At 38.3% G+C, this 27,975-nt stretch overlaps 2 protein-coding genes across 3 annotated transcripts in view; one reads left to right on the top strand and one right to left on the bottom strand.

The window, feature by feature from the left end:
* Positions 1-25,081, top strand: part of mad2l1 (MAD2 mitotic arrest deficient-like 1 (yeast)) — a 33,435-nt gene extending 8,354 nt beyond the window's left edge. The window contains exons 2-5 of the mRNA XM_069926613.1: positions 7,688-7,834; positions 14,103-14,223; positions 23,485-23,588; positions 24,248-25,081. Of these exons, the coding sequence (XP_069782714.1) occupies positions 7,688-7,834; positions 14,103-14,223; positions 23,485-23,588; positions 24,248-24,423 (548 nt within the window). The 3' untranslated portion in view covers positions 24,424-25,081. The remainder of the gene's footprint in view (positions 1-7,687; positions 7,835-14,102; positions 14,224-23,484; positions 23,589-24,247) is intronic.
* pde5ab (phosphodiesterase 5A, cGMP-specific, b) overlaps positions 24,670-27,975 on the bottom strand; it is a 177,207-nt gene continuing 173,901 nt past the window's right edge. For both annotated transcript variants that reach the window (XR_011354157.1, XM_069926609.1), the window contains one exon: positions 24,670-24,905. The gene's annotated coding sequence lies outside the window, so the exon portion shown is untranslated. The remainder of the gene's footprint in view (positions 24,906-27,975) is intronic.

Below are 27,975 nucleotides of genomic sequence, written 5' to 3'. Positions count from 1 at the left end.
ACTCCTGCCATTTCAGTCAGTCCTATGCTATTCCACCACCAGTTGCTTGTTCCCTTCTTCTCCTGCAACCAAATGTGAGGTCCTCCACCTCCCTCATCACCATCCAGGGGAGGTTGAAGGACCATGCACCTATCCACATTAATGGGATGAAGGTGGCATTGCCTTCAGTTTCTTTGGAGTCCTTGTATCAGAGGACTTGTCTGGAGCCAGCACATCGAAGAACACCAACTTTGCAATGTAAGGTGCACTGTTTGACCTACTGAGATTCTCAAGTATTGCTTTTACTATTTGTAATACCACTTTTTTGTGCACTGTTCTATCTTTTTGTATTTATGATCTTTTTAATATATACTATTGTTTACTGAGTAGTGGTTTGGCTGCAGAAGGTAAGAATTTGATGGCAAATGTACATTGTCTAATGTATATGATAAATTACTTCAAACAGTTCTTCAAGGTCTATGGCATTCCATGTTCTTGATGTGCTCTCCACATGAGTGAACTGAAGCGTAGATCAGGTGATGTGTGCTCTGACTGCAATGAGCATCTCCAGTTTGGTTGCATGCCTTTTAACTCCATTCAGAGTCTCACACAGACCTGTCAGTTGATAACCTTTGCTATAGGTAAGCCCACATCCCCTGTACTCTCCTCCTGCAAAGGGCCACCTATTCACTGATTATTTTTAAAAAAATTTAGAAATATAGAGTGGTATCAGTCCCTTCCATGTGCTGTTGCCCAAATACATCCATGTAACTAACCAACTGTCTTTGGAGAATGGGAGGCAGCTAGAACATTTGGAGGAAACAAGTGCAGATGGGGAGAATGGACAAACTCCTTGCAGCACTGAATTTGATCCCAGATTGCTCAGGCTGTTATAGAGTTGCACTAATTGTGCCTCCAGTTAACCTCCCTGTCTCGCATTTCTCCACCTACCTCCACACCTCTCCCACTCCTCTTCTTCTTAGCACGCTCAACCCTACCACCTCGTTCCCCCATAGTCCTCTGACCTCACACCTGATTGTAGATTTTAATTCCTACTATTCCTTTCTGATCTCTCCCTTCTGATGCTAAATGGTCTAACCTCAGCAAAGTTCTCACCTTTGTACCACTCTGCCCACACCTCATTGAGTTCTTGCATGACTTGACACTGGTTCTTCCACTGCCGCCACCTCTTCTGTGTCTTCTGACCAGGAATCCCACCCCCCCCCCCGTTAATGAATTTTGCTCATCTCCAACAGTCCTTTCTTCTTGGACACATCCTTCCAGTTAGTTTTTTGCTTCTGACCTTTTCATCTCCAATTGCTGACAGGGTATTGCTGACATCTTTACTTCTCAAGCCCACTGGCCCTCTCTATCCTTAGCCCCCTGAACATAATTCTTCATTCACTCTGCACTAACCTCCACTTTGCTATGTAACTTGCAGACAAGGGATGTGTGGTTGTGGTCTGTCGTACTGATTATGCGTTGTGGATTACAGTTAGACCCTCATATCTACCCCTAGACCAAGATCCCACCAACTATTAACAGGATATAATTTCCCACACTATCACAAATCTTGTCACTTCAGGATATCTGTTTGTCACTGCCTTCAGCCTAATGGTTATCCAACTCCAGCTTCTATCTCCTACTGAACATGTACAAACAGGACTGTCCTGACAGACTCATTGTATATGCCTGCTCCAATCCCACTGATTTTGTCTCCTTGTACCTCAACAACATCTCGCCCTCGCCCCCATCCTTCCCACTGACAATCAGGACATTACTCATCCTCTCTGCATCTTTGAAATCTGATCTTCTTTCTTTCAACACTTTTTCCTCACCAAGGATATGCAAGTCCTTTACACATCCATTCACCATCAAGAAAGCCTCAGGACCCTCTGCTTCCTTGAATGCAGAGCTGTTCAGTTCTCATCAACTAACACTCCTCCATGTGGCATAAGTTGTCTGCATTCTTAAAAACTTCTCCTTTGACCTCTACCTCCAGCTCCAGGGTTTAGCCATGGGCATACATATGGGTCCCAGCTACACCTTCCATTTTGTTGGGTACGTGGAACCGTCCTTGTTTCAATCCTACTCGGGTACCACTCCCCAACTGTTCTTCTGCTACATTAATGACTGCTATACTGTGCAGAACTTGTAAATTTCACTAACATCATTGTTATCTTCCACACTCCCCTGAAATTTAGCTGGACTGTTTCTAACACTTCTTTCCCCTTCCTTGATGTCTGTCTCCATCTCGGGACAAAGTATCCATGAATATCTATTACAAAACTGACTCTCACAGCTATCTGAATTATTCATTTCCTATCCTGTTGCCCTAGCTCCAATTCCTCTGTTCCCAGGGTGAGGCCTTCCATTTGTCATCTGAAATGCCTTTCTTTAATAAATGTCGACTTTTCCCCTTACCGTCATTGATAAAGCCCGTATCCTTTATTTTTCACAATTCTGTTACCCCCTCACATTTCCAACCACCTAGGCAGGACAAGGACAGAGTCCCTCTGGTCCTTATTTTTCACCCCACCAACGACCATGTCTGACACTTTTGCTCTCTTTCGCATGATCCCAGTACCAGCCACATCCTCCCTTCTTTACTTTTCGTGGAGATATGTCTCACTGAGACTACCTAGCCTGCTCTTACCCTCCCACCCAACCTTCCACCCATATAACCACTTACAGCACAGAACAGGCCAGTTCGGCCCTACTAGTCCATGCCGTAACAAATCCCCACCCTCCTAGTCCCACTGACCAGCACCCGGTCCATACCCCTCTAGTCCCCTCCTATCCATGTAATGATCCAGTCTTTCCTTAAATATAACCAATGATCCCGCCTCGACCACGTCTGCCGGAAGCTCATTCCACATCCCACCACCCTCTGCGTAAAGAAATTTCCCCTCATGTTCCCCTTATAATTTCCCCCTTCAATCTTAAATCATGTCCTCTAGTTTGAATCTCCCCCTTTCTTAATTGAAAAAGCCTATCCACATTTACTCTGTCTGTCCCTTTTAAAATCTTAAACACCTCTATCAAGTCCCCTCTCAATCTTCTACGCTCCAGAGAAAAAAGCCCCAGTCTGCACAAGCTTTCCCTGTAACTCAGACCCTGAAATCCTGTCAACATTCTCGTGAACCTTCTCTGCACTCTCTATTTTGTTTATATCTTTCCTATAATTTGGTGACCAAAACTGTACACAGTACTCCAAATTTGGCCTCACCAATGCCTTGTACAATTTCATCATAACCTCCCTACTCTTGAATTCAATACTTCGATTTATGAAGGCCAACATTCCAAATGCCTTCTTCACCACACCATCTACCTGAGTATCAGCCTTGAGGATACTATTTACCATAACTCCTAAATCCCTTTGTTGCTCTGCAGTCCTCAATTGTCTACCATTCAATGTATATGGCCTGTTTAAATTTCCCTTTCCAAAATGTAGCACCTCACATTTATCTGTATTAAATTCCATCAGCCATTTCTCAGCCCACACCTCCAGCCTTCCTAAATCACCTTTTAATCTACGGTAATCTACCTCACTGTCCACAACACCACCAATCTTTGTGTCATCCGCAACTTGCTTATCCAATTCTCCACCCCTACATCCAGATCGTTAATATATATAACAAATAATAGTGGACCCAGGACCGAACCCTGAGGAACTCCACTAGTCACTGGCCTCCAATTGGACAAACAATTTTCTACCACTACTCTCTGACACCTCCCATCCAACCACTGCTGAATCCATTTCACTACCTCTTTATTTATACCTAATGCCTCCACCTTTTTTCCTAACCTCCTGTGGGGAACTTTGTCAAAAGCTTTACTAAAGTCCAAATAGACAACATCCACAGCTTTCCCTTCAACCTTTTTGTAACCCCCTCGAAGAACTCAATCAGGTTTGTCAAGCATGATCTACCCCTGACAAAACCATGCTGATTACTCTCTATCAATCCCTGTACCTCCAAAAATTTGTAAATAGCATCCCTCAGAACACTTTCCATCAACTTGCCCACCACAGACATCAGACTTACAGGCCTATAATTCCCAGGTTTGCATTTGGACCCTTTATTAAACAGAGGAACCACATGCGCCACCCTCCAATCCTTTGGTACCACCCCCGTGGCCAGTGACATCCTAAATATCTCTGTTAATGGCCCCACTAACTGTCCATTAGCGTCCCTGAGTGTCCTAGGGAATATTTTGTCTGGTCTGGGAGATTTATCCACCTTTATCTTTTTTAACACAGCCATCACGACCTCCTCAGTTATCCTTATATGCTTCATGACCTCCCCACTATTTTTCTTTACTTCAACTGGTTCAACATTTTTTTCCCTAGTGAATACCGAGGCAAAGAAATCATTCAAAATTTCTCACTCAGCCTACCCTCGCTATCTACAAGGGGTCCAATTTTATCTCTCACTAATCTTTTACTTTTAATGTACTTATAGAAACCCTTTGGATTTATTTTTACTCTGTCAGCCAAAGCCTCTTCATGCCTTTTTTTGGCCTTTCTAATTTCGTAAGATTCCTTCTACACTCCTTGTAGTCCTCCTTCAACTTCTCAGCTCCCTGCTCTTTATACCTCTTGTACACCTCCCTTTTTCCAAATTTCCAATATTCCTCGAAAACCAAGCCTCCCTATGACTTCCAGCCTTTCCTTTGATCCACACTGGGACATAACTACTCTGTACCCTCAAAATTTCTTTTTTGAATATCCTCCATTTTTCATTAACATCCTTACCTGAAAATATCCTGTCCCACTCAATACTCCCCAAATCCCTTCTTATTCCTTCAAAATTTGCTCTTTTCCAATCTAGAACAACTTTAGGCCTCTCCTTGCTCTTCCCTAAAACCAGAATGCAAAGCTTGTCCCTACTTCTCTTCCCTCTATTCCATCCAGGGCCATTGAAAGACCTTCCAGGTGAGGTAAGGCTTTGCGTGCACATTGTTCAAGCTAATTACTGCATTTGGTGTCCTGGTGTGGACTCCTTTGCATTGGTCAGACCAAGCACAGATGGGATGACCACTTCGGTGACCACCTAAGTTCTGTGGGTGTAAACTTGCTCTCTCTTTAGCCAACCATTTTAACTCTTCCCACTACACAGACCCCCCTCTGCAACCACTCCTCCAATTACTTGTCCATCTTTGAAACATCCACTGCCTGGTGAGTCCAAACGTAAATGAGGAATAACCCATATTTCTCGTGGCTTTTTACCCTGCTGACCCATGACTGCAATGAGATACAGTTCTAATCACATCATCAATTTCACTGACGACACGACTGTAGTGGGAATAATAAGCAAGAATGATGAGTCCTCATACAGAAAGGAGGTGCAAATACTAATGGACTGGTGCAGAGCCAACAACTTATACCTGAATGTCAACAAAATACAGAAGATGGTGGTGGACTTCGGGAGAACCTGGGAGATCACTTTCCGTTAACCATCGATGGCTCCTCTATAGAGGTAGTCAAGAGCATCAAATTCCTTTTTGTGCATCTGGCAGTGAATCTCTCCTGGTCCCCCAATACCAGATCCAAAGGGCCAACAATGCCTTTATTTCCTGCAGAGGTTGAGGGAAGTCCAGCTTCCACCCTCACTACATTCTACAGGGGATGCATTGAGAGCATCCTATGTAACTGTATCCTATGTAACAGTTCGGGAACTGGACTATCCCAGAATGCAAGTCCCTGCAGTAGATAGTAAAGACTGCTGAGGGGATTATTTGGGTCACTTTCCCTCCCATTATAGACATTCATAACGATTGCGGAAAGCCATAAACATTGTGAAGGACTCCACACACCCCTCCTGCAATCTATTTTTCCTCCTGGCTTTGGGCCTTCGTGACCAGATTGTGAAAGTCCCCCCCCCAAGCCGCGAGGCTTCTGAACTCTGGGGACTCAAGGCTAGCATATGTAACATGATATTTTTAAGTGATATTTATTTAAAAAAAAGTTTGTGATTTAATTTATCCATGTAAATAATCAGCTCCATGGTCTGGAAAAAACACTATCTCGTTTTCACCATACACTGCAATGGTTATGGCATGAATGACAAATAAATGTGACTTGACTTGGACAGTCTTGAACCTCTCGTCTTTCTGGTTCCTGTACTAGCGCAGGGTCTTGACCTGAAATGCCATCTTTGCCTCCAGGTGTTGATTGATTTGCTGAGTGTTTCTAGCCTTCTGTTTTTATTCTAGATTCCAGCATCTGCATCTTTACTAACTGAGCTTTGGGGTATTTTCAAGATGCGAAAGGTACTTTGCAATGCAAGTGCCACTTTCTTGTCTTAGCGTGACTTATTTAATTGGAAGCATCCTTTTCTGTATGAATCTACTGTAAACTGACTTGTCTTAACTTTATTAATGCTTTATTGAAGGGGGAAGATGACAACTGGACTCTGCCCAATTGAACCAAACTGCCACCTATTCTTCTCATGAGCTTTCTCCCAACCTTGTCATCTGTTCAAGCTAACTGAACCTAGTCTTATTTTTCCAACATTTACCTTTCTAGCTACTACTTGCGCCTATGCTGTTCACTTTAGCCCCTCAGCTAGCTGTTATCTCTGAATTGTTTTCTCTTGAATTTAGTAGTTTGGGATTTTTTAGTATCAATGTTGTCCAGTTTTTATTCCTTTGCTCCATTCTTTGCCTTATGCTGTGTTTTGGCCTCCAACTGAAGCTGATATTTTTTTGCCAATTCTGTTTTGCTAATTATACCCCCTAGTAATTTGTTTGAAATAGTGAGCTTGGAGCATGTTATCCTGAATATTCCGATCATTTGGTGTTTTCTATCCAATTAGTCTTCCTGGATTTTGAGATGGGATCTGGTTCAAGGGCAGTGCACTGTAGTCAACACTGCTGTCCTTGTTTGAATGTATTATTGTAAGTCACCTGGAAGAGTTATTTCTGAAAATATCACAGCCTGTTGGTCCACAGGAACACTGCTGTTTCAGGCTAAATTCAGTTTGACATTTTAATTTTTGTTGTGATCCAGTACAGATGGTAAAATTTAAAAAAAAAAAAAACCCTGATGGTGGAACTCAACTGGTCAAACAACATCTGAGAGTTTTTCTTTTGCTGAAGGTTCCAGCATCTGTCATTTCTTGTCTGCAGATGGTTACTTGTTTTGCTATTATCCAAATACTCAAAATCTGGATGCCAGATACCTGGACAACCCAAAAATCCAGACTCTCAAGCTTTTTAAATTTAGAGGGCTTTTGTGTGGGGAAATGTATGCTTAGAGTCCCAAAGGTGCACAGCGGCAACAAGTAACCACGCTTAAAACAAGTAATTTTGTCACAAAATTAATTTGTATACTGTATTTTTCTCTTACAATGTTCATTTTTAAACATAATTTCAAGCATTATGCGCTTTTTTTGTCATGAATAAATGTTGCTTACATTTTTGTCAAGTGTTGACTTTATTTTTCTTTAAGACTGCTCATTGTGATAAATGGAGCATGCTGTATTTGCTAATAATAAACTATCAAAATGTGCCTGTTTATCTCTTTATTCCTCCTTAAATTTGAATTTTAAAAATACTGCCCTAGACAATCGGGACTGACCCAATTGTTGAGCAGACCAGATTTTAGGAGTTTTACTGTACATTGAAATGTTGTGAGGTATCCTGAAGGGGCATATGGTTTGACTGGTTAACGATTGTGGTCAACTTGTTTTTTTTTTATATATAGCTTATGGCATCAACAGCATCTTGTACCAACGTGGAATTTACCCACCAGAATCTTTCACTCGTGTGCAGAAGTATGGACTTACAATGCTTGTAACAACAGACCCTGTCCTTAAAAATTATCTGAAGAATGTGGTTGGACAGCTAAAAGGTATTATTTGATTTTGTTAGTGATTTTAACTTTTGTGAAATGTTTTTTGTAGATGTGTGTTAAATCTAGTCTGCTGTAACCTCATTTTGTACCTTGATTTCATAAATGTAGAAAACTATCTGGTGTTTGTTCTCAATACTCTGGGTTCACTCCTGGGTAAGGAAGGATGTGAAGTAAAATGCCGTTTATTTACCCAAAACAGGTCAGCTATTTGACAAAGAGTGGTTCTCAAATTTAAGTCCATTAGATTCATCAGCTCTGGAGACCAAAGATCAGATCCCATGGACAGTGATGGGTTCCCATCTAATCGTCTGAACCCAAGTCCTCATCCAAATGCAGATGTAGGATAGTACTGGTCAGAAGTTTGATTATTGTAGAAAATTTGGCAACTGATCTCTTGTTGACAGTGACTTCATCTTTTGAAGAGTTGGAGGATTCTTCAATTACAGTTCTACCTCATCTTTATCCTTTGCCTTTGAGGTTGAGTTTAAAAATATTGCATGGTGTCCAAAACTATTTTTGTCAGGAAGTTGTGCTGAATATTTGTAACTACAGTACTGGTTACGATCCAACTCCAGTTAAGGTCCTCACAGTTTAAGGAGAATATAAAGGGCCCTGAGAAGGTTCAGGACAAAGAAGTGAGACAGGAAGGTCTGTAGATGTTGTGATTATAGTCAAAATATAGTGATGCTGGGAGAACTCACTGGTCTTGTAGCAACCATAGGAGGTAAAAATATATTACTGACATTTTGGGCCTGCTCCCTTCCTCAAACAAAGTATGAGTGGAAATAGATGAGCGTCTGAATTAAAAGCTGGGGAAATGGTGGGTGGGGAAGAAAGACATGGGGAGGAGTACAGACCAATAGACAAAATGTTGATATAATGAGAGGAAAGGTGAAAATTGATTTTGCTTCTGTGAAAGGAGGTAGAGGGAAAAGCAAAGAGAGTTAGAGGAGACGGGGGAAGAAGATGCATGTTTTTTTTAAACTTTATTTAAGATTTTATAACACGAATAACATACAGGATTACACCAAACAAAAATCAAGAATAAAATAATAAAATTACAATACAGTATCAGTAATCTAAATAAACTATACCCTCCCCAATAATTATTACACATTAATAACCCAACTCAAATTAGTCCAACCCCCCCCTTTCCCCCCAAAAATAAAGAGTGAAGAATTAATAAAGTTAATAATATATGTGAGAAAAAAACCCACTTACAAAAAAAAACAAAAACATAACCGATTATATAAAAAAAATACTAACAAAAATAAAAATAATACTAAAATATCAGACTTAAATGCATATATTTAACAAACGAGGTTAAGATGAAACATATATTTAACTCAAACTTAATATAAAAAATTAGTAATCTATCAAAAATTCTTAAACAATAATCAATTCTTAAAAAAAATTATAGCATGAAAAAAAGAAAAAAAAACTTTCTCTATAGAGATAAACATTCACCAAATATCAACTAACTTCACATCTATCATCATATTAGTCTCATAAACCACCATCTTAAAACAAAATTCAAACCTCATTAAGCATTGTACAATTCAATTTTAGTACTCTTCCACCATTTTTCCCTTTTACTCTTGAATAGTTATCCAATAAAAGCTCCAATACCACATTTAAATATCCCCAATCATTACATTAAAATTCAGATATCCAAATAATAAAAACACATCTACAACAAAATCTATATCTTCAACAAATGGAGCATAAACCACAAACAAAATTCTAGCCTCATTAAGAATTGTACAATTCAATTTATAACTTTCACCATTATTCCCTTCGTTCTATAACTAAAATAGCAAAATAATATACACCAGAATTACCACTCCTTTCACCTTAAAGTTAAAGAAAAAATATAAAAAAAACTTATCCATCCCATTCACATTTAAATTTCAAATATTCCTTATCTACTGAATAAACTTTACAAAAAAAAACCACATCAATTTTTAGTTTTTTAAACAATCAAATACTTTCTTATGCTTTTTTTTTTAAAAAAAACCCCTTCACTCTTTAATCTAATAATACAAAAAAAAGAGAGAAAAAAACGAGTAGGAGGTTAAAAATACCCCCTCCCGTCTAAACCGCGCAATGCGGTAACTCCCAAAAAAAAGGGTGTGAGATAACTCACACGTAGTAGATGACTTTCAGGAAATAGTGCCTATCCAGTTCTCTCCCCCAACTCCCACTTCATCTTAAACTAACATCATCATTATTTAATATTCCTTTTTTTAAAAAAAACATTAGAAAAAAAAAAGGACAACTCTTCTTTTAATCAGCTCCAACTGCCGAGTCACCATTACAGCCATTCCTTCTTGGAGCACGGCTCTTTTTTTCCATCTCTTGTCTCCTTAGAGATCGTGGCGGACTATGTCTCTGTTGAAACTGAGTAATTGGCAGCTCTTGAGCAAATGCTATAGCTTCCTTTGAAGAATCAAAGAACTTTGGTTGGCAACCATCTTGGAAAACCTTCAAAACAGCTGGATATCTAAAGGTTGCCTTGTTACCTTTCTTCACAACAACTCTTTAGTAGGATTGAATTCCCGTCGTTGGAACATAACTCTTGACTCAAATCCGCATAGAAGAAAACTCAATTATTTTGAATCATCAAGGGTGATTTTCTCTGTTGTGCATTTCTAATAGCCACTCGTAAAATTATTTCTCTGTCGTAATAATTCAAACAACGAACCAAAACAGGTCTTGGACTTTGACCTGAAATAGGTCTTCTACGCAAGGCTCTGTGAACACGTTCCAGTATTATACCTTCCGGGAAATGTTCTTGACCCAGCACCTGTGGAATCCATTCAGTAAAAAATTTTCTTGGGTCTGGTTCCTCCATACCTTCCGGCAAACCAATAATCTTTATATTGTTCCGTCTGGATTGGTTTTCCAAATAATCAATCTTTTTCACCAAATTTTTATTTTGAGTTTGTAAGTCTTCGACCCTTTTGGTCACATCAAAAACTTGATCCCGTATTTAGTCTATATCTTCTTCACACGAATTAAATTTATCTCTCACTTCAAGCTTAAAAGCTCCAAACTCAGCCATCTGTTGAGAATGTATTTTCACCAGAGTATTAAACCTAGTACCAAGTTGAGTCATAATCTTGGATAATCCCTGCATTGTATAAGATAATTTAGATTCAAGATTCACAAGTCGTTCATTCATAACATTGCCGTCAGATGCTACTGCACATGTGCGAACCTGAGTAACTCTTTGTTCTAAAGGCTGTTTGGCGCCCTCTTTAGGGGGCTCTACCGATATAATATTGATCTCTACATCCGAAAGCTGTACCTCTCTCCTGGGATCCATTTCAGGCTGAGTCCCGATGTTTTTTCTGTAGGTAGGCTCCAAAACTTGAACTTTTAGAAAATGTAGTTTTTTGATGATCTGTTGTCGTTGTTTTTTGCTCTTTTTCACCAATTGTACCGTCAGAAGTTAAATTAATAGCACTGAAGTTATCTAAACTTTTAAAGAATTTTAACGGGCATTTCTAGACAAAATAATAAGATAGAGTCAAGAGAGGACTGGAAGGCACGTCTAATCCTTGCGCCATCTTGCCACGCCCCCCCAAAGATGCGTGTTTAAACAGAAACTGGAGAAGTTGATGTTAATACCATCCAGATGCAAGGTGCCCAGACTCAAGATGAGCTGTGTTTCCTTCAATTTGCAGGAGGTCTCAGTGTGGCAGTGCATGAGACCACGGACAGACATGTCAGCAAGGGAATGGGATGAGGAATTGAAATGGGTGGCCACGCTATTGAATGCTCATATCTGCAGTGCTCAAAGCGATCTCCCAGTCTGCGCCCAGTTTCTCTGTGTAGAGGAGCACAGGATGAAGCAGGTGACCAAAAAAAATTACATTGTTTAGGGGCCAGAAAAGCTGGAATTGTCCTTAAAGAGATAAAGGGACATTAAATTAGATAAAAAGATGAAATATTTCCACTGGCTTCAAGGTTGATCTAAAGGAATACATGTAATACTGAAGCAAGTTGAGATTTTTATGTAGTCAGATATGATCTACAGTCTATCCCTGGAAATTTATTTGGCTTTATAGGTTACAGGGTAAGAGCTTTAAGGTGGTATCAACATTTTCTCTTGCTAGACACATTCAATGATGCATGGTTTAATGATTTTAATTTGATAGATTATTTCAAAATGTTTATTTGCCTGCAATTTGTAGTCTTAGTCTAAATGCCAAAAATAGCATTTTTCTAGAGTGCAGTGAGTGTATCTATGGTATAGTTTAAAAGAATTAAAACACAAAAATGCTGGACAAGCTCAACAGATCTCGCAGCATCCATTGGAGGTAAAGATATATAACTATTGTTTATGGCCAAAAAGCAGGCAGGTGCTTGAATAAAAGGGCAAAAGGCTGGGGCGAAGGGAAGAAAGCATAGACCAACAAGCAGGTATTAATTGGACATGGATGGGACAGGAGAAGAAAGGCAAGAATTGATCGGGGAGGGAATGGGTATAGGGCAAGGGGAGAGACAGTGGAGGTGGGTGGGGTGGTGTGGTGGAGTCTATGTTAATGCCATCCAGTTGGAGGATGCCAAAACAGAAGATGAGGTAATGTTCCTCCAGTCTAGATCCAGTACCTGCAGATTTTTTTGTTTGATTGCATTTGGACGCTTGAGGAATAATTTTAATTCTGTTGGAGAATGGAGCTGTAGATGTAGAAGGTTGATGCAGCACAATAAACAAGTCATTCAGGAAGAATCCCTCTGAATTCAAAATAGTTCACTATTTTAAATTCTTGGTACACAAATATACAGATTTCACTTCAACATTTTGTCTGTGGGCAGGTAACTTTGTTGAATTAGATTAATGACAATGGGCACATATCTCAGTTGATGAGAGATTTGAATATTCAAATTTTTAAAAAGTTTAGACATACAGCACGGTAACAGGCTATTTCACTCCAATGAACCTACATCCCGGTGTGTTTCGGACAATGGGAGGAAACTGCCACCCCGCCCAGGGAAAACCCATGCAGACATGGGGAAAATGAACAAACTCTTTACAGACAGTGTGGAATTTGAACCTGGTCTTGATTGCTCTAACCACTGCGCCAATATGTTTCCCCACATTCAAATGTTGATGGTCTGAAGAATTCTGAGTTCAAAACCCCAAGCACTCAATATTTATTTTATTGTAGAGTTGAGGGATGGCTCCCTGGATATACAAACTCCAGATTAACAGAACAAATGGCTTTCTGGTGGGTGACAGGATTCCTCATCTAATTCCTTCCCTTGTATATTCCTGGGAGTTTAAAAGTGGGCCAATTAGCATAAACATTATTAATTTACAGTGGTGCAAAAGCAGAATGTTCCATGCCAGCAGGTCATTTCATGTCCTTGACGAATTGATGAATGTTGGAATATAGGATGCTACAGCGTGTCGGCATAGAACAGATGCCCAACTTAAAATCACTCTGCACATGATGGGTCTCCCTTTGTGCTCTGCATATTCAGCAGTCTTTCTGGAAGGCTCTTAAATCCTTCTACCACCACTCCTGACAGCCCATTCCAAGCATCTACTATTTTGTGTATATGGATATTTAAAAAAAAAACCGTGCATATTTAAATTTTCCCTCCTCCTCTCAGTGTGTGTCATCTAGTATTTGATATTTTTACCCTGAGATAAAGATTGACTACACTTTCAATGCCTCATAATTTTATGAAATTCTATCAGTTCATCCCTCAGCCTGTCGTCCTCTCGAGAAAACATCCCAATGTATCCTTATGACTCATACCCTCTAATCCAGATAACATCATGGTAAATCTTTTGTTATTTAATCATTTTTTTTGTACAAGTGTCAATAGAACAGTACTTGCTTTATCACTTTCTGAAATATATTTCCAGTTGTGAACTGGCAGGCTCTGATCTTAGCAATGGTGTCTCATTGTTGCTTGTAAATTGTATGCAGTTTTTTTTTAAGACTTGTTATTAATGTTATCAATTAATCCACATCATTCCCAATTAAAAATAACAAAATGAGCACAAGGCTAGGTTAGGGATCTCAAAATCTGTAAACTACAGTCCTTTTTAGCCAATTTTAGAAAATTGAAAGGAAATCTAAATATTAGCATTAATAACTCTAAAACATTTTAGTTCAGAAATGCATTTAACAATGCTAAATTGAGAAAATATGCAAATTAGCTGAGATATTGGAAATTAGGTTTGGAATATTTCTGTTGCTCGTTTTTATCTAAGCAAGGTGTTTTGTTTCTTTTTTTGTTTCAGATTGGTTATGTAATCACTTTGTTCAAAGGCTTGTGGTGGTTATCAACAGTGTTGAAACCAATGAGGTTCTGGAAAGGTGGCAGTTTGACATTGAGTGTGACAAAACCATGACAGATAACAGGTAAATATCGAGCTATTAATTCACCTGTTATTAATTTGGTTCTGAGAGCAGATCTGCCTTGTACAAATGTTTTTGGACAGAGCTGCCTGGAATATTTAATGGAAAAACTCAGCAGGTCAAACAGTGTACTTTATATAGCAAAGAGCAAGGTATATAACCAGTGTTTTGGGTTCGAACACTTCATCAAAGTATCATGACCAATGTTTCAGCCTTAAACCTCTCATCAAGGTTCCATACCCAACATTTCAGACTTGAGCTTTTCATCAAGGCAAAATAAAGATGCAAGAAAAGTGTTATCTGTTAAATATGACCCAGAAATCAACTAAACTCAGCAGAACAATTTTTGGTGAATGGTTTATTTTTGTATTATATTCTTTGCAAAGTCACATTAAACATTTGAATGAGAAGTATGGAAGCTTTTGTGTGTTTAAACCATCAGTAATGGTATTTATAATTTTCTTTTTCAGGGAAAGTTCTATTTTAATCCATTGGTTTCCTGTACAGTTTTGAGTGATTCTTCAAACTGTTAATTTGTCTAGACAAAAATAGAAAGTTTGGTTTTGAAATTACAGCTTGATTCTCTGGAAGTAAGATATTAATCTTGTTTTTCACGGAATCATTGCATCTTGATGCATTAGTAAGCACCAAGTATAATAAAGAAGCAATTGTATAATGTTTTATGTGTGAGTGTGGAAAGAATAACAAATTACAGGAACAACAACCAAATATTTGTTGCAAAATCAGGATTTGAAGGGATGTATATTTAAAAAAAAAAACTTGGGTAGTATAAAACTTTCATCTTTCTTACAGGACTATTGCACATTCAGTAAAGTTTATCTTAAATGTGCATCCAGAGCAGCCATTTACTTCCCTAATCCATTTTCATTAAACTGCTGACATCGAACTTTTCTTTTTGATTTCTGTTGCCTGATATTGTTAACCAGTTCCAGTCTGCTTATTATTCACCTACAATACTACCTCCATTTTTCTCCGAGCTTTTGTCATCTTTCTAAAACAAAATCACATCTTTATTTTGCCTTGATGAAAGGCTCAAGCCTGAAATGTTGGATATGGAACCTTGATGAGAGGTTCAAGGCTGAAACGTTGGTTATGATCCCTTGATGAAGTGTTCGAGCCCACAACTTGGTTATATACCTTGCTTTTTGTTATACAATGTACACTGTTTGACTTGCTGAGTTTTTCCAGCATTGTTTTTACTTCATTCGCAGTGTCTACAGAGCTTCGTGTTTTACTACTACCACCTCTTTATTCTTCTGTTCTTGCAAATAGCTATCCAATAAGCCAGTTCAACTTTGAGAAACATATTGATGAAAAATGTCATTATTAACAAGCTTAACTTGTCAACTCCAGCCTGTAAATAAACGTAGATATTTTCATTGAGTCCAGACTCCAAATTAATTATTTCCCAAAGAATTACTTGAGCAAAAAAAACACAAGAGCATAAAAGAAACAAGAGCAAGAATAGGCCATCTGGTGTCTTGAGCTTGCTGTACTGTTCAATAAGATTATGGCTTATCTAGCTGTGGATTTGGTTCTACTTGCCAGTTAGTTCCCCATAACCCTAATCCCTCTACTATTCAAAAATCTGTGTTTCAAATCTATTTAATGAGACCTCCACTGCTTAATTGGGCAGAAAAATTCCACTGATTTGCTCCTCTGGGAGAAGTAGTTAGTCCCTATCGGTCTTAAATCTACTTCTCAGAATTTTGAGGCGGTGTCCCCTTGTTTGAGTCTCACCTGTCAGTGGAAACAACCTTCTACCTTATCTGTTCATTTTTTATTTGTATCAGATCCCTTCTTCATTTTTCCAAACTTCAATGAGTGTAATCCCTGGCTACTCCAACTCTCATACTGCCACCAACACCAGCCTATTTTTAAGTGAAGAGAACAGAATTTTTGTGATCCATGTATAAACACTCCCTGGTCTCTGCACAGCAGTATACTGCAATTTTTTGCCAATAAGACCAATTTACTATTTTCCTTCGAAAGTGGGTAACCTCACATTTACTGATGTATTCAATCTGCTCACTCAACATATGTCTTTCTCTAGATATTGTGTCCTCTACACAGTTATCTTTTACATTCAATTTGATGTCCTTGGCAAAGCTAAATGCTGTACACTTATTTCCCTCATTTGTGTATATTCTGTACAATTGAGAAGCCAGCACTGATCCCTGTGGCATACCACTAGTACTGATTACCAACCAGAGAGACACCCATTTAACCCAACTCTGCATTCTATTGATTAACCAGTGGTCTCTCCGTGATAATAAATTGCCCGCAACTTTCTGCATTTATTTCTGCAGAAGCGTTTTGTGTGGTACCTTATCAGAAGCCTTCTGGAACTCGAAGTAAACAATATTCACCGTTCCTCTCAGTTATATCTTCAAAATAAAACCTCCAATATATTAGTTAAACATGACCTGCCCTTCCTGATTGCAATATGTCTGCCTAATAAACAATTTCTAAGTAGATAACATGCTATTTGAATGCTTACTTTAAAATTCAAAGTTCAAATTTATTGTCAGTATACATTCATGACATCACATACAATCCTGAGATTTTTTTATCCTTCAACTTCAAGCATTCCCCCCCCCCCCCCTCCCCCTGCCCCACATAGACATTAAGCCAACCTGCCCTTTTTCTACATCCTTTTGTAAATAGTGACATTACATTTGCTATCTTTTAGTCTGCTAGATCTACCTGGTGAATTACCACAATCTGCTCTTACTTCCACCATTTCTTTCAGTACCCTGGATGCATTCTAACAGGACCAGGGGTCTTGTCTGCATTTAGGACCAGGGTTTGCCCAGCATTAGTGTTAGTGATTGTATCAAGACCCTTGCTTCCCATCACCTTAACATCAATCTTTGGCACCTTGCACTTGTATTCACTATAAAGGCTGACACTTTCTAACTCATTATTAATTGCCTTTCTCATTGTCTAACGTTCTTGTGTTTACCCCAAGAATGGGAAGAAGTTTCAGTTGGAAATAACATTACAATTTTAAAATGAAATGTAACATGGCAAACAATGTAATCTTGGGCATTTGATTTGGCCTGAATAAAATGCTTCACAACTAGGGTTAACCTGTAACCATGTGTGGATGCAGAAGTCTGGCCACGTCTCAGAGCTTGTGATGCTGCCTTCAGGATAGGGGACAAGATGGAATCAGCAATCAGGAAGGCAAAGCAAGTATTTGCACAGAAGATCCACTGACAGCGGTGTGACACTAATGACATGAGGTGCACATGGCAAGGGATGAATACCAAAACATCACAATTCAACCTTGCAAGTTTAAAAATAACAATGCCTCTCTTCCGGACAGACTGAATGCACAGCTCCATGAGAGGGACAGGATGATGCTAAAGAAAGCTCTGTCCCCTTCATGAACCGCGGCAGAGGTGAGGAGAACCCTACCCAAGGTAAATCCACGCAAGGCAGTGGACCCAGATAACATACCCAGTCATGTACTGAAGGACTGTGCAGACCAATATGTTGGAGGTCTTTAAGGACATTTTCAAAAGCTCATTGCAGCAGTCCAGCATCCCTGTGGGTTTCATTTTAGTACCAGAGAGGGTGACAGTAACAGGCTTCAATGACTACTGCCCTATTGCACTGACCTCCATAATTATGAAATGCTTTGATTCTTTGGTGATGGAATGCATCAAAATGCACCTCCCTGAGATGCTGGACTCATTTCAGTTCTCCTGTTGAAGAAACCATTACATTGATAATACTATAACCATGTCCTTTCACTCCATCCTAACCCACCTGGAGAGCAACACCTCATATGCCAGATTTCATCAACTTCAGCTTGGCGTTTAATACAATCATTCCCAGAGGCTGGTGGAGAAGCTATCCTCACTGAGACTTGACAACACTCTAACTAGATTCTGGACTTTCTAACAAAGATTACAGGCTGTACGGGTCTGTAGCAGAACATCATGCAGTCACGCTGATCATTCGTGCATCTCAGGCTCTATGTTCTGTTCATGTTACTGACCCACAACTGCATTTCCAGATCCAACTCCAACAGTGTCATCAAGTTTACAGGTGACACAACAGTCGTCGGCTTCACCAGCAAAAATGAGTTGCACTACAGAGAAGAGGTGGAAAATCTCATGATATGGTGCAAAAATAACTACCTGAGTCTCGATGTGGCCAAGGCAAAAGAGATGATCGTGGGCTTCAGGAGAAGCAGGAATGATCACCTTCCATACACATCAATAACTGTGGTGGAGAGAGTAGAGAGCACCAAGTTTCTTGGAGTCCTCTTAACTAGTGACCTATTGTGGACATGCAGCATCTCCTTGCTTGTCAGGAAGGTGCAACGGAGATTACACTTCCTGAGAAGACTGAAGCAGGCAAGGGTGGTGGACACTATCACACCAACCTTCTATAGGAGCTCTATTGAGAGTGTCCTAGCCGTGTCTGTATCTCAGTGTGGTACGGTTACTGTAGAAAAGTGGATTGTTCAATCTAGTACCGTAAGAATGGCAGAGGGTCAATAGGGTCTCTCTTTTTACCCCCCCCCCACCCAAATCTCGTGATCTACAGGGATTGTTACCTGAAGAATGCATGCAAAATTGACCCCTTCCACCCTTCACACAATATCTCTGAGCTCCTCCTGTCAGGGAAGAGATTCTGGAGTATCAGAGCCAGCACCCCCCCAGACTGAGGAACAGCTTCTTCTGTTATGAGCCCAAAGGACCCCAAAACCCAGCAGCAATAGACATTCGCCAAGACAAATTGTTTTTAAAACAAAAGTTATTTAAAATCAACTTTAAACATGAAAAATAGAATCAAACTTTAACTTGACTCTATACTTACCCGAGTTAACCCCCTTCTAATTCTAAGTGTACGTGTATGTAATGTGTGTATGAATTTAAGAAAAGTTCTTTGGTTCTCAGTTCAATCTCACTTCTTCCAAGTTCTCTGGATGTAGGTCATTCTTATACTGTGCACAGAATTTAACATGTATGAAGTTCACCAGGCTTTGGTGCTTGAAAGGTATATGTTTACCACTCAGGAAGGTTCTTGTAGGGTTTGCAGAGAGAGACTTGTTGTTCCAGGATTTCCACAACTGAGGTACCACCATTAGTCACCTCAATGTCTCGCTGATGAAACTTGCCCCATCAGGGTTTTCCATATGGTAACCTTTCTTTCGGGTTATGGCAGAGGTCCTTCTGTTCCTCTTATTCCAGGAGAAACATTAGACAGATAGCACTTCCAGCCATCCACTGCTTTGGAACTTGCTTTCATCAGTTTCAACCAGTGTCTCTGTCTCTGTTTGGCTTCCAGAAAGCCCCATGTGACTCACTTGCAAAAATCCCCACCTTCTTCAGCAAACAACAGGAGTTCTTTCTTCTGCTCAAGCTTTACTGTAAGCACCCTGCAGAAAGGTACTTATAACTATCCTGGCTCCAGTTCCAAACAATGGTCATTCATTTTATGACATCTGTTCAATTAACACCTACTTGTGAATGTGCATAACATTCTCCAGAGATCCTGCAATATTTCTTCAGTCTTTCAAATAAGATCTGTTTTAAAATGTGTGTATGTATGTAAACTACTCTAAATATTACCAAATTCTCCCAAAATATTTATCATTACACTTCCCATGGGCAATGAGAATGCTGAATGACCAAAGAAAATGGTCACTAACCATATGAGATTCTAATCCAATGTTCACGAAACTATATTTGTTTATTGTTTGTATATATTTGTCCTATTGTGATGGAATATTTGAAAATGTTTTTGGGAGATAAATTAGTAAAATTAGAGTAGGTTACATACACACTTATAAAACAGATCTTATTTGCAATAATGAAGAATTCATATTCAATGACTTTACAGAAACTATGGAGAATGCTATGCACATTTCACAGGTAGGTGTTAATTGAAATTATGTCATGAAGTGAATAGACCATTGTCTTGGAGGAATCAGATCGTCTGTGGATGTATTTTTTAAACAAAGCTTCTGATCTCTCTGCAAAGTGCTCATTCAAAGGTCAATGAGAGGTTTGTTTACCTAAAACAACAGATGGGAGCAGAAGACTAACTCCTTTTGTTTGCTGGAGAAGAGAGGGGGGGGGGTTTGCAAGTGAGAGAGAGAAGGACATGTGGCTGGCAGTTTGAATCTCAGAGAGAGAGAGAGAGCTGAAACAGTGTCAGCAGGAGAAGCTTGTTGGAACTGAAACAAGCTCCAGAGCGGCGGATGGCTGGAAGTGCTATCTGTCTGTTTCTATTGGAATAAGAAGAACAGAAAAGAACCCTGTGGTAGACTGAAAGAAAGAGGTTATCATCTGGAGAACCTTGATGGGGCAAGTTTCATCAGCAAGACAGGTGAGGGCAGAGCTGCAAGAAGGGAATTTGATTTATGGAAGAAATGGTGGTCGCAATGGCAAAAGAAACTCAGTTAATAGATAAGGAACATTTGAAACTCAAACGTGAATGGGTTGGGCATGTTTTTTATTCTTCGTTTAATTCTAAGGCAAAAGGTGTGGCAATTTTGGTACATAAGAATCTACCATTTTAGTTACAGAGTGAAGAGAAAAATGGTGGAAGATTATTAAAATTAAATTGTACAATCTTTAATGAGGCATATGTTTATGCTCCTAATGTTGAGGATACAGCTTTTGTTGTGGATATGTCTTTATTACTTGGACAATCGAACTCTAATGTGATGTTGGGGGAGATTTGAATGTGGTGTTGGAGCCTTTATTGGATAATTACTCAAGAGTAATTAAGAAGTCTAAGATGGCAATCCAAGTGATTAATATGATGGCAGATTTGAATTTAATTGATATTTGGCAAAGAGTTAATCCTACAGAGAAAGATTTTTCTTTTTATTCCTCGCGACATAATTCTTTTTCTAGAATTGAATATTTTTTAACATCAGCACATTTGCAGGATAGGGTTACATCTGTGGAGTATAAGGCTAGATTGGTTTCGGATCATTCATTATTATTAGAATATTTGAGTTCACAAGATGTTCAGAAAGCTTCAAGATGGAGATTTAATACTATGCTATTACAACGCGAATTTAATTCTGTGAAAGAACGGTTGTGGAAAAAAAAGACATGGGGCAATATTCAGGTATTCTGCAGTACTGAAGATTTTTTAGGATGGAAATTAGCCAAAATTCTTTGACAATCCTAAAGAGGTTATGGACTTTGCTTAGTCTCTACCAATCATGCAGTTTCAGGAACGATGTAGTCCTTCAAGGTCTCCAAAGAGAGTAGAGATGTAAGGTGGTATCCAGATTTTTAAAAGAAATGGAAGCAATGGTGATCGAAGTGGTAATGTTGATTTAAAAAAAAATAAATCTTTTATCTTTTTTTTGAAAAGAGTTTAAATAGTTTAAATAATGATGATAGTTTAATGAAATGGGAGTTGGGAGAGGGAACTGGGTGGGCACTAGTTTCCAGAAGTCATCAGCTACCTGTGAGTTATCTCACACCTAATATTTTGGGGGAGTTACCGCTTTGGGCGGTTTAAACAGGAGGAGGTAGTTGTGACCTCCGACCTGTTTTTTTTTCTTTTTAATTTTTGGGTTAAGAAGTGAAGGTTTTTTTAAATTATTTTTTTAAATAAATAATAATTTTTTTTTAACTCTTTTTGTTTTGATTGTAATTGAGAGGGAATTAGGAGGTTTTTTTTCTCTTTTTGGGGTTTTTTTTTCTTAAGAGGATGATGTCACAGAAGATAATAAGTCAAAAATTGAGGATGTTGAATTAGATGAAGAGGAAGATGAGGGGAAAGGTGATAAGAAGAAGAAAATTAAGTACAAATACATTGAGGGAGAAGAGTTTAATAAAATTAAGTTAATTTTGATAGAGAATTTTGAAGATGTTATAAATGAAGAATATGGAGAATTTTATAAGAGTTTGAACTTTTTTCTTTTTTTTCTTTTTTTTTATATAAGGGGAGGGGAAGGGAATAAAAAGTTTATCTGATTGTTTTTCTCTCGATGAATTATAAAGGAAACTTGGTATTAATGGAAATTCTGTATTTATGTATTATTAATTATGATTTTTTGTATAATAGATATGTGGTTGATATATGATTTTAATATTTGAATTTAGTTTTAAAGTGGATTTCATTTGTTAAATACATGAATTATGTTTGATTTAAATATATGTTTAAGGGTATTATTTTAGTATTGATTTTTTTTGTTGTTAGTAATTTTTTTTGTTTTATCCTTTTTTTCATAAGTGGGGTTTTTTCTATTTTATTTCCAACATTGTTAATTAATTCTTCACTCTTTATTTTGGGGGAGGGTTGGATTAATTTTAAATTAGATGAATAATGTTGTGTTATAATTATTGGGGGGGGGTTAATTTGTGTAGTTTAATGATGTAGTATTCTAATTTTTATTTTATTTTTTATTATTTCTTTAAATGTCATTTTTATTTTATTCATGTCATAAAATTTTAAATAAAGTTTTAAAAAAAAGGAAGACAGAGGTGACTAATGGCAGTACCTCAGATGTAGAAATCCTGGAACAAAAAATCCTCTCTGCAAACCTATGAGAACTTTTTTGAGTGGTAAACATTTACCTTTTGAGCACCAAAGCCTGGTGAACTTTATTCATGTTACATTCTGTGTACAGTATAAGAATTGCCTGTAACCAGTGAACTTGGAAATATGAGAAGTGAGATTGAACTGAGAACCAAAGAACTTTTCTTGTATTTACACACACGTTGCATACACGTGCACTTAGAATTAGAAGGGGGTTAAGATGGGTAGTTAAATTAATAGTGATAAGTTAAAGTTTGATTCTGTTTTCATGTTAAAAGATAATTAAAAACAACTTTTGTTTAAGTAACTAGTCTTGGTGAATGTCTGTTGCTGCTGGGTTTTGGGGTCCTTTGGGCTTGTAACACAATGTATGTGTTGTTTGATTTTTGTGTCTGCATGTTTTGCACTGAGGATCGGAGGACACTGTTTCATTGGATTGTACTTGTACAATTGGATGATAATAAGGTTGAACTTGAAAAGGTTGACTCCAACAACACAGCTGGTGATGGGGACACTGAGCATAAATAACTTTCAAAATTCCATCTCGACTTGGGGAGGTGGAAGGATTTTTGCATATTTAGCCTCTCTAGATATTCCAATTATGATTTGCAGTTTTAGAGGTGTTTCAGGTGTGAGAATTTATAATTGAAGACTAGAAATATAAAGACTACTGATTCTATGTTTGGCTAGTTCATTCTTTCAATCTAATTGCAGTCAAGCAAGAGAGAAATCTGAGAAAGCGATTCAAGATGAAATCCGGTCTGTCATCAGACAGATCACTGCTACAGTGACCTTCTTGCCTCTGCTTGATGCTGCATGTAAGTGAATATTCTTGATTTATAGTAAAATTTTGTTGCAGTGGTAATTGATTATTTGATCTTTCTCTCCACTCTGCAATCAGTGCTGTAGATAACTTGTAGAATACTTTTGCAAGTTGCTAGATGTTGAGTGAAAAGCACTACTGATTTTTGAACACTTCATTGTTCTATAAGACTATTTCATTTTGGAAGCACTTTACCTCTAAATTTTGCAAAGAATTGTGTGTCCTACTGTGTAATCACTGATGTAACAACAATATCTGTAAGCACTGTTTGCATTTCAAACTAAAAACCATGAAATGACTTGTAGTTTAAGTTCTGGTAGAGTGCATCTTGAATGGTAGATGACTACTTGACCCAAAGAAAGCTTCAGTGATTCAATGATTCTCCAAGAATTTATAAATGATCCTTTGTCAAAAGTGTTAAAACATTAAGAAAGCTAAGAAGCAAGAACTTTTCAGCTTGGGAGTAGAATACCTGAGTAGTAATCTTGTGTTGTATGAGGTGGGAAACATTATAGAAAGTTCATTATAGAGATTAACATATTCACATTTTCTGGTGTAGGAGGAGGAAATTGATTTAGTGGAATGGGTGTATGACTATAATTTTCAAGATGAAAACCCTAGTCTATTATCAATACAGCACTTTTTGTTTTTCAGGTTCTTTTGATCTACTGATTTATACAGATAAAGATCTTGAGGTACCAGAAAAGTGGGAAGAATCTGGTCCGCAATTTATAAACAACTCTGAAGAGGTTCGTCTGCGGTCTTTCACCACCACTATACACAAAGTGAATAGTATGGTGGCGTATAAAAAAATTGATTCCTTTTCATAAGTCACATTGTACAGAATTGTTTTGTATAGTAAATTGTATTTGTACAAATGTTCCACTACTTAATAGGTTTTAGTTTGTGTATACTTGGGAATGAGTTATTGTCCAGAATGTTTTAATTTACCTTTTTAAATCTTTTCAGCGGTTAAATATTTTTCTTGAGAATTTGTGTTTCTCTAATTGCATTATTACAGATATCTTTAATGTGCATAACATTGCATCAACTTTATTAAGATAAGTTGTAGTCTTGAAAATGTTCTGCTGGTGATGTCCTTCATTGTGCTGAATGATGGGATAGAAGCACAACCATCAGTGCTTTATTCCAATCTCTCATACACAAGCACAGTTTATTGATTCTTAAAAGTAGTAATATTTAGACATCTCATTGCCTCAGCATCTGGATTTGACTCTTGTACATTTCAGATGTTGCTAATGTTGAAAAGTTCAGTATGCCATCAGCACACCTGATGACTGCATTTGTTCCTCTGTAAAGGAGTAGATAATCATAGTGTTGGTCTATTTTAATTCTTGCAACCATATCAAAGTAATTCAGCAGTTGCTACACACCATTATGTTTACTGTCTGGCATGGAGAAACATTGGATGTTGAATTTTTAAATATTTGTGATTCTATACAATAAAATAAAATCACTGGGTAATAATCAGGTGAATGCTTTCTAATAGGATGATCAATTTGGAAAAATAAGTACAGTAAACTTTATTTTAACTATGGCGTTCTTGTATTACTGGCAAATATTTTGAAGGAAAAGGTCTTGAAAATTGCTGCAGAAGGATTTGAAAATGTCTTCAAATTTGAGCAGCGAAACAGCATTTCTGCTTTAATTGTAATGCAGCTTTGCCACCTGCATACTGTTTTTAATGAGGCAAGCGGGCTAAGGATCACCTCAAGAAGACGGATGAGCCTAAATCTCTTGTCTTCAACTTTAACTCACAAAAGTTCTGAGCCTGCTGGCATGCCATTATGACTTCTAAAACATGTTACACTGTTATTAAGAATTGTGATTTTAATTAAGTGGTTGCCTACCACAGGCTGGGCATATTGAAAAAAAAATTTAAAAGATGGCAGAAGCTGATTCCAGCCATTTAAACTCGTGCTGTCCATTTAACCTTGTACGTTTTGGAAGGTGGGAGGAAACCCACACAAATAGTTTTACATGTAAACGTGTGCTGTTTTAGATTGCATCCTTTTAAAAGATTACCCTTTTTTAGGGGTGGATGCTATCATCTGTTTAGTTTTTCTGTATTTTGTATGAGCACAGTTTAGTTGCAACCTTGCACAATTTTTTGAAAAGATTGTGGCGGCGCACATCGCCTTTAAGTGCACCCCTTTAAGGGGCAGCATGAGCTCAGTCACCTGGTGCATTGTGACGTCATAATCACTGCCCAGGGTGCGCGCTAGAAGGGATGCTGGAGTCAGAGAGGAACCGGACGACACCATTTCCCCATGGCTGCCCCGCCACGTGGCAATATAAGTGGGGCCGGTTCACCACGAGGGTGTGCGCCGCCACAAGATAATATAATTTGGAAGTTTAAAGGCTCATGCAGAAAATAGCAGAGAGTGATGTACATTGATGGTGTTTGAGCAATTGTCACCAGCTTCCCTTTACCCATGAATGGTGGATGGCTGGGAGTTTGCTACTTGAAAAATGTGCAGTGCTGTCTATATTTTGGATGATGGAAGCTCAGAACTCAACTTCAATGTCCATTATAAGCCAGTGTTCTGGATGGGAAAGAGCAGTATTGTTACGGAGTCCAGAGGACCCCCAAAACCAGCAGCAATAGAGATGCACCACAACACAGGGTTACTTAAAAGTATTTTTAATTATATTTGAACAAGAAAACAGAATTAAACTTTAACTTATTACTTAACCTACCTGACCTACTTAATCCCCCTCTAATACTAAGCGCAGGTGTGTGTAATGTGTATTTAAGATTAGAAGTTCTTTGGGTTACAGTCCAATCTCACTGGTTGCAGATAATTCTTGTACTGTGCACAGAAGTTAGCATTAACAAAGTTCACCAGGCTTTGATGCTTAACAGGCAAATTATTACTTCTCAGGAGGGTTCTTGGTCTTTAGAGAGATTCCTTTTTGTGCAAGGACATCAACACCTGATTCCTGTTTAATCAGTCTTGCTGATGAAACTTGCCCTTTTCATGGTTCTCCAGATGATACTCCTCCTTTCAGATCATCTCTCAGACAGCAGTCTTCTCCTTTGACCAGGCAGTCTTCCAAAAGTTTGCCAGCTTTGTCCTGTTGGAACTGATTTCTGTCTCCTTTCTCTGTTTCACATCCACTGCTCCCCCTGCCTGCAAAAATCACATGCTCCTCCAGGCAAGCAGTATGTTGATACTTTGTTGCTCTTTTGCAAAAGGCACTCTGCAAAAATTCTGTGTTTTGAAATGTGTGTGCAAGCTGCTCTAGCAATTTCTCCCAAGCTGTCACAGTATGTTTTTCAGCTTTCAGAAGGTTTTTAAACTGAAGTGGAACAGGTATCAGCAAGGATTATACAGGCACCAACAGATGAATTTCGTTGAATGTTACAGATAATACAGATAAATTCTTAAGCAATGATCTTGCTCTTTTTCATGTGTCCATGCTTTAAGTAGACTTTATTGAGAATGAAAACTAAAGTATGCAGATGCTGTGATTGTAGTGAAAGCACAGAAATGCTGGACGAATTCAGTAGGTCTTGCAGCATCCAAAGGAGGTAAAGATATATCACCAATCTTTCAGGCCTGAAAGAATTGAAGAAGGGCTTGGGCCCAAACCATCAGTTATACTGTATATTTGTACCTCCTATGGACACTGAGACCTGCTGAGTTCATCCAGCATTATTTAAATCATGAGGTGCATTGTTCAGATGAATATTAATTTCTAAAGACTTTTTGATGGGTTTGTTGGTAAAACCAAGCGTCAAATATAAAACTAAAACTAGTAATATGAATTCTGGTCAGCCAAATGATGCCAACTGGATTTGATTGAATTGTTTAAGTGTTCAGATTGAAAAGCTTTGGTTTGCGAGTTTTCTAGGCAAGTGAACTTGTTCAGGGTGTAATGTTACTGTAAGTAATAGAACAATGTTGGTAATTTATTTGGCCCATGGGTTGGTACTGGTAACTCCCATGATGTTTAAAAGGACCCAGCAACTGCTGTTTGCAACTCCCGGGAAATTTAAATGGTCTGTTCACTGGCTGTTTGAAACTCCTCTGGTGTTTAACTTGTTTAAGCTTGGCTGTTTAAAGGTCTGGAGACGGAGACTGCCAATCTGTGTTGTAGTGACAGCATAAAGCACTCCACTTCCAAAAATCAGTTCTAATAAAGTCAGTGAAACAAAATTCAGGAAGTTTAGTGCAACATGGTACTATTATTTCATAGCCATTCAGGAAGGGTTCTTCGGAGATAAGACCAACCAGAAACGACTAGATTGAACAGAGTGAGTCTTTTAAATAAAATTCAGGGATAAAAGTCTTTCAGGTCAAATATGAAATTGGCTCTAAAAGGCCATTTAGTTGCTAACTCTCCTTTGGAATGAT

This window comes from Narcine bancroftii, chromosome 3, assembly GCF_036971445.1.
Source record: "Narcine bancroftii isolate sNarBan1 chromosome 3, sNarBan1.hap1, whole genome shotgun sequence".
Classification (NCBI taxonomy): Eukaryota; Metazoa; Chordata; class Chondrichthyes; order Torpediniformes; family Narcinidae; genus Narcine; species Narcine bancroftii.
The sequence above is the reverse complement of the archived record's forward strand: the minus strand, read 5'-3'. Positions and strand labels throughout refer to the sequence as shown.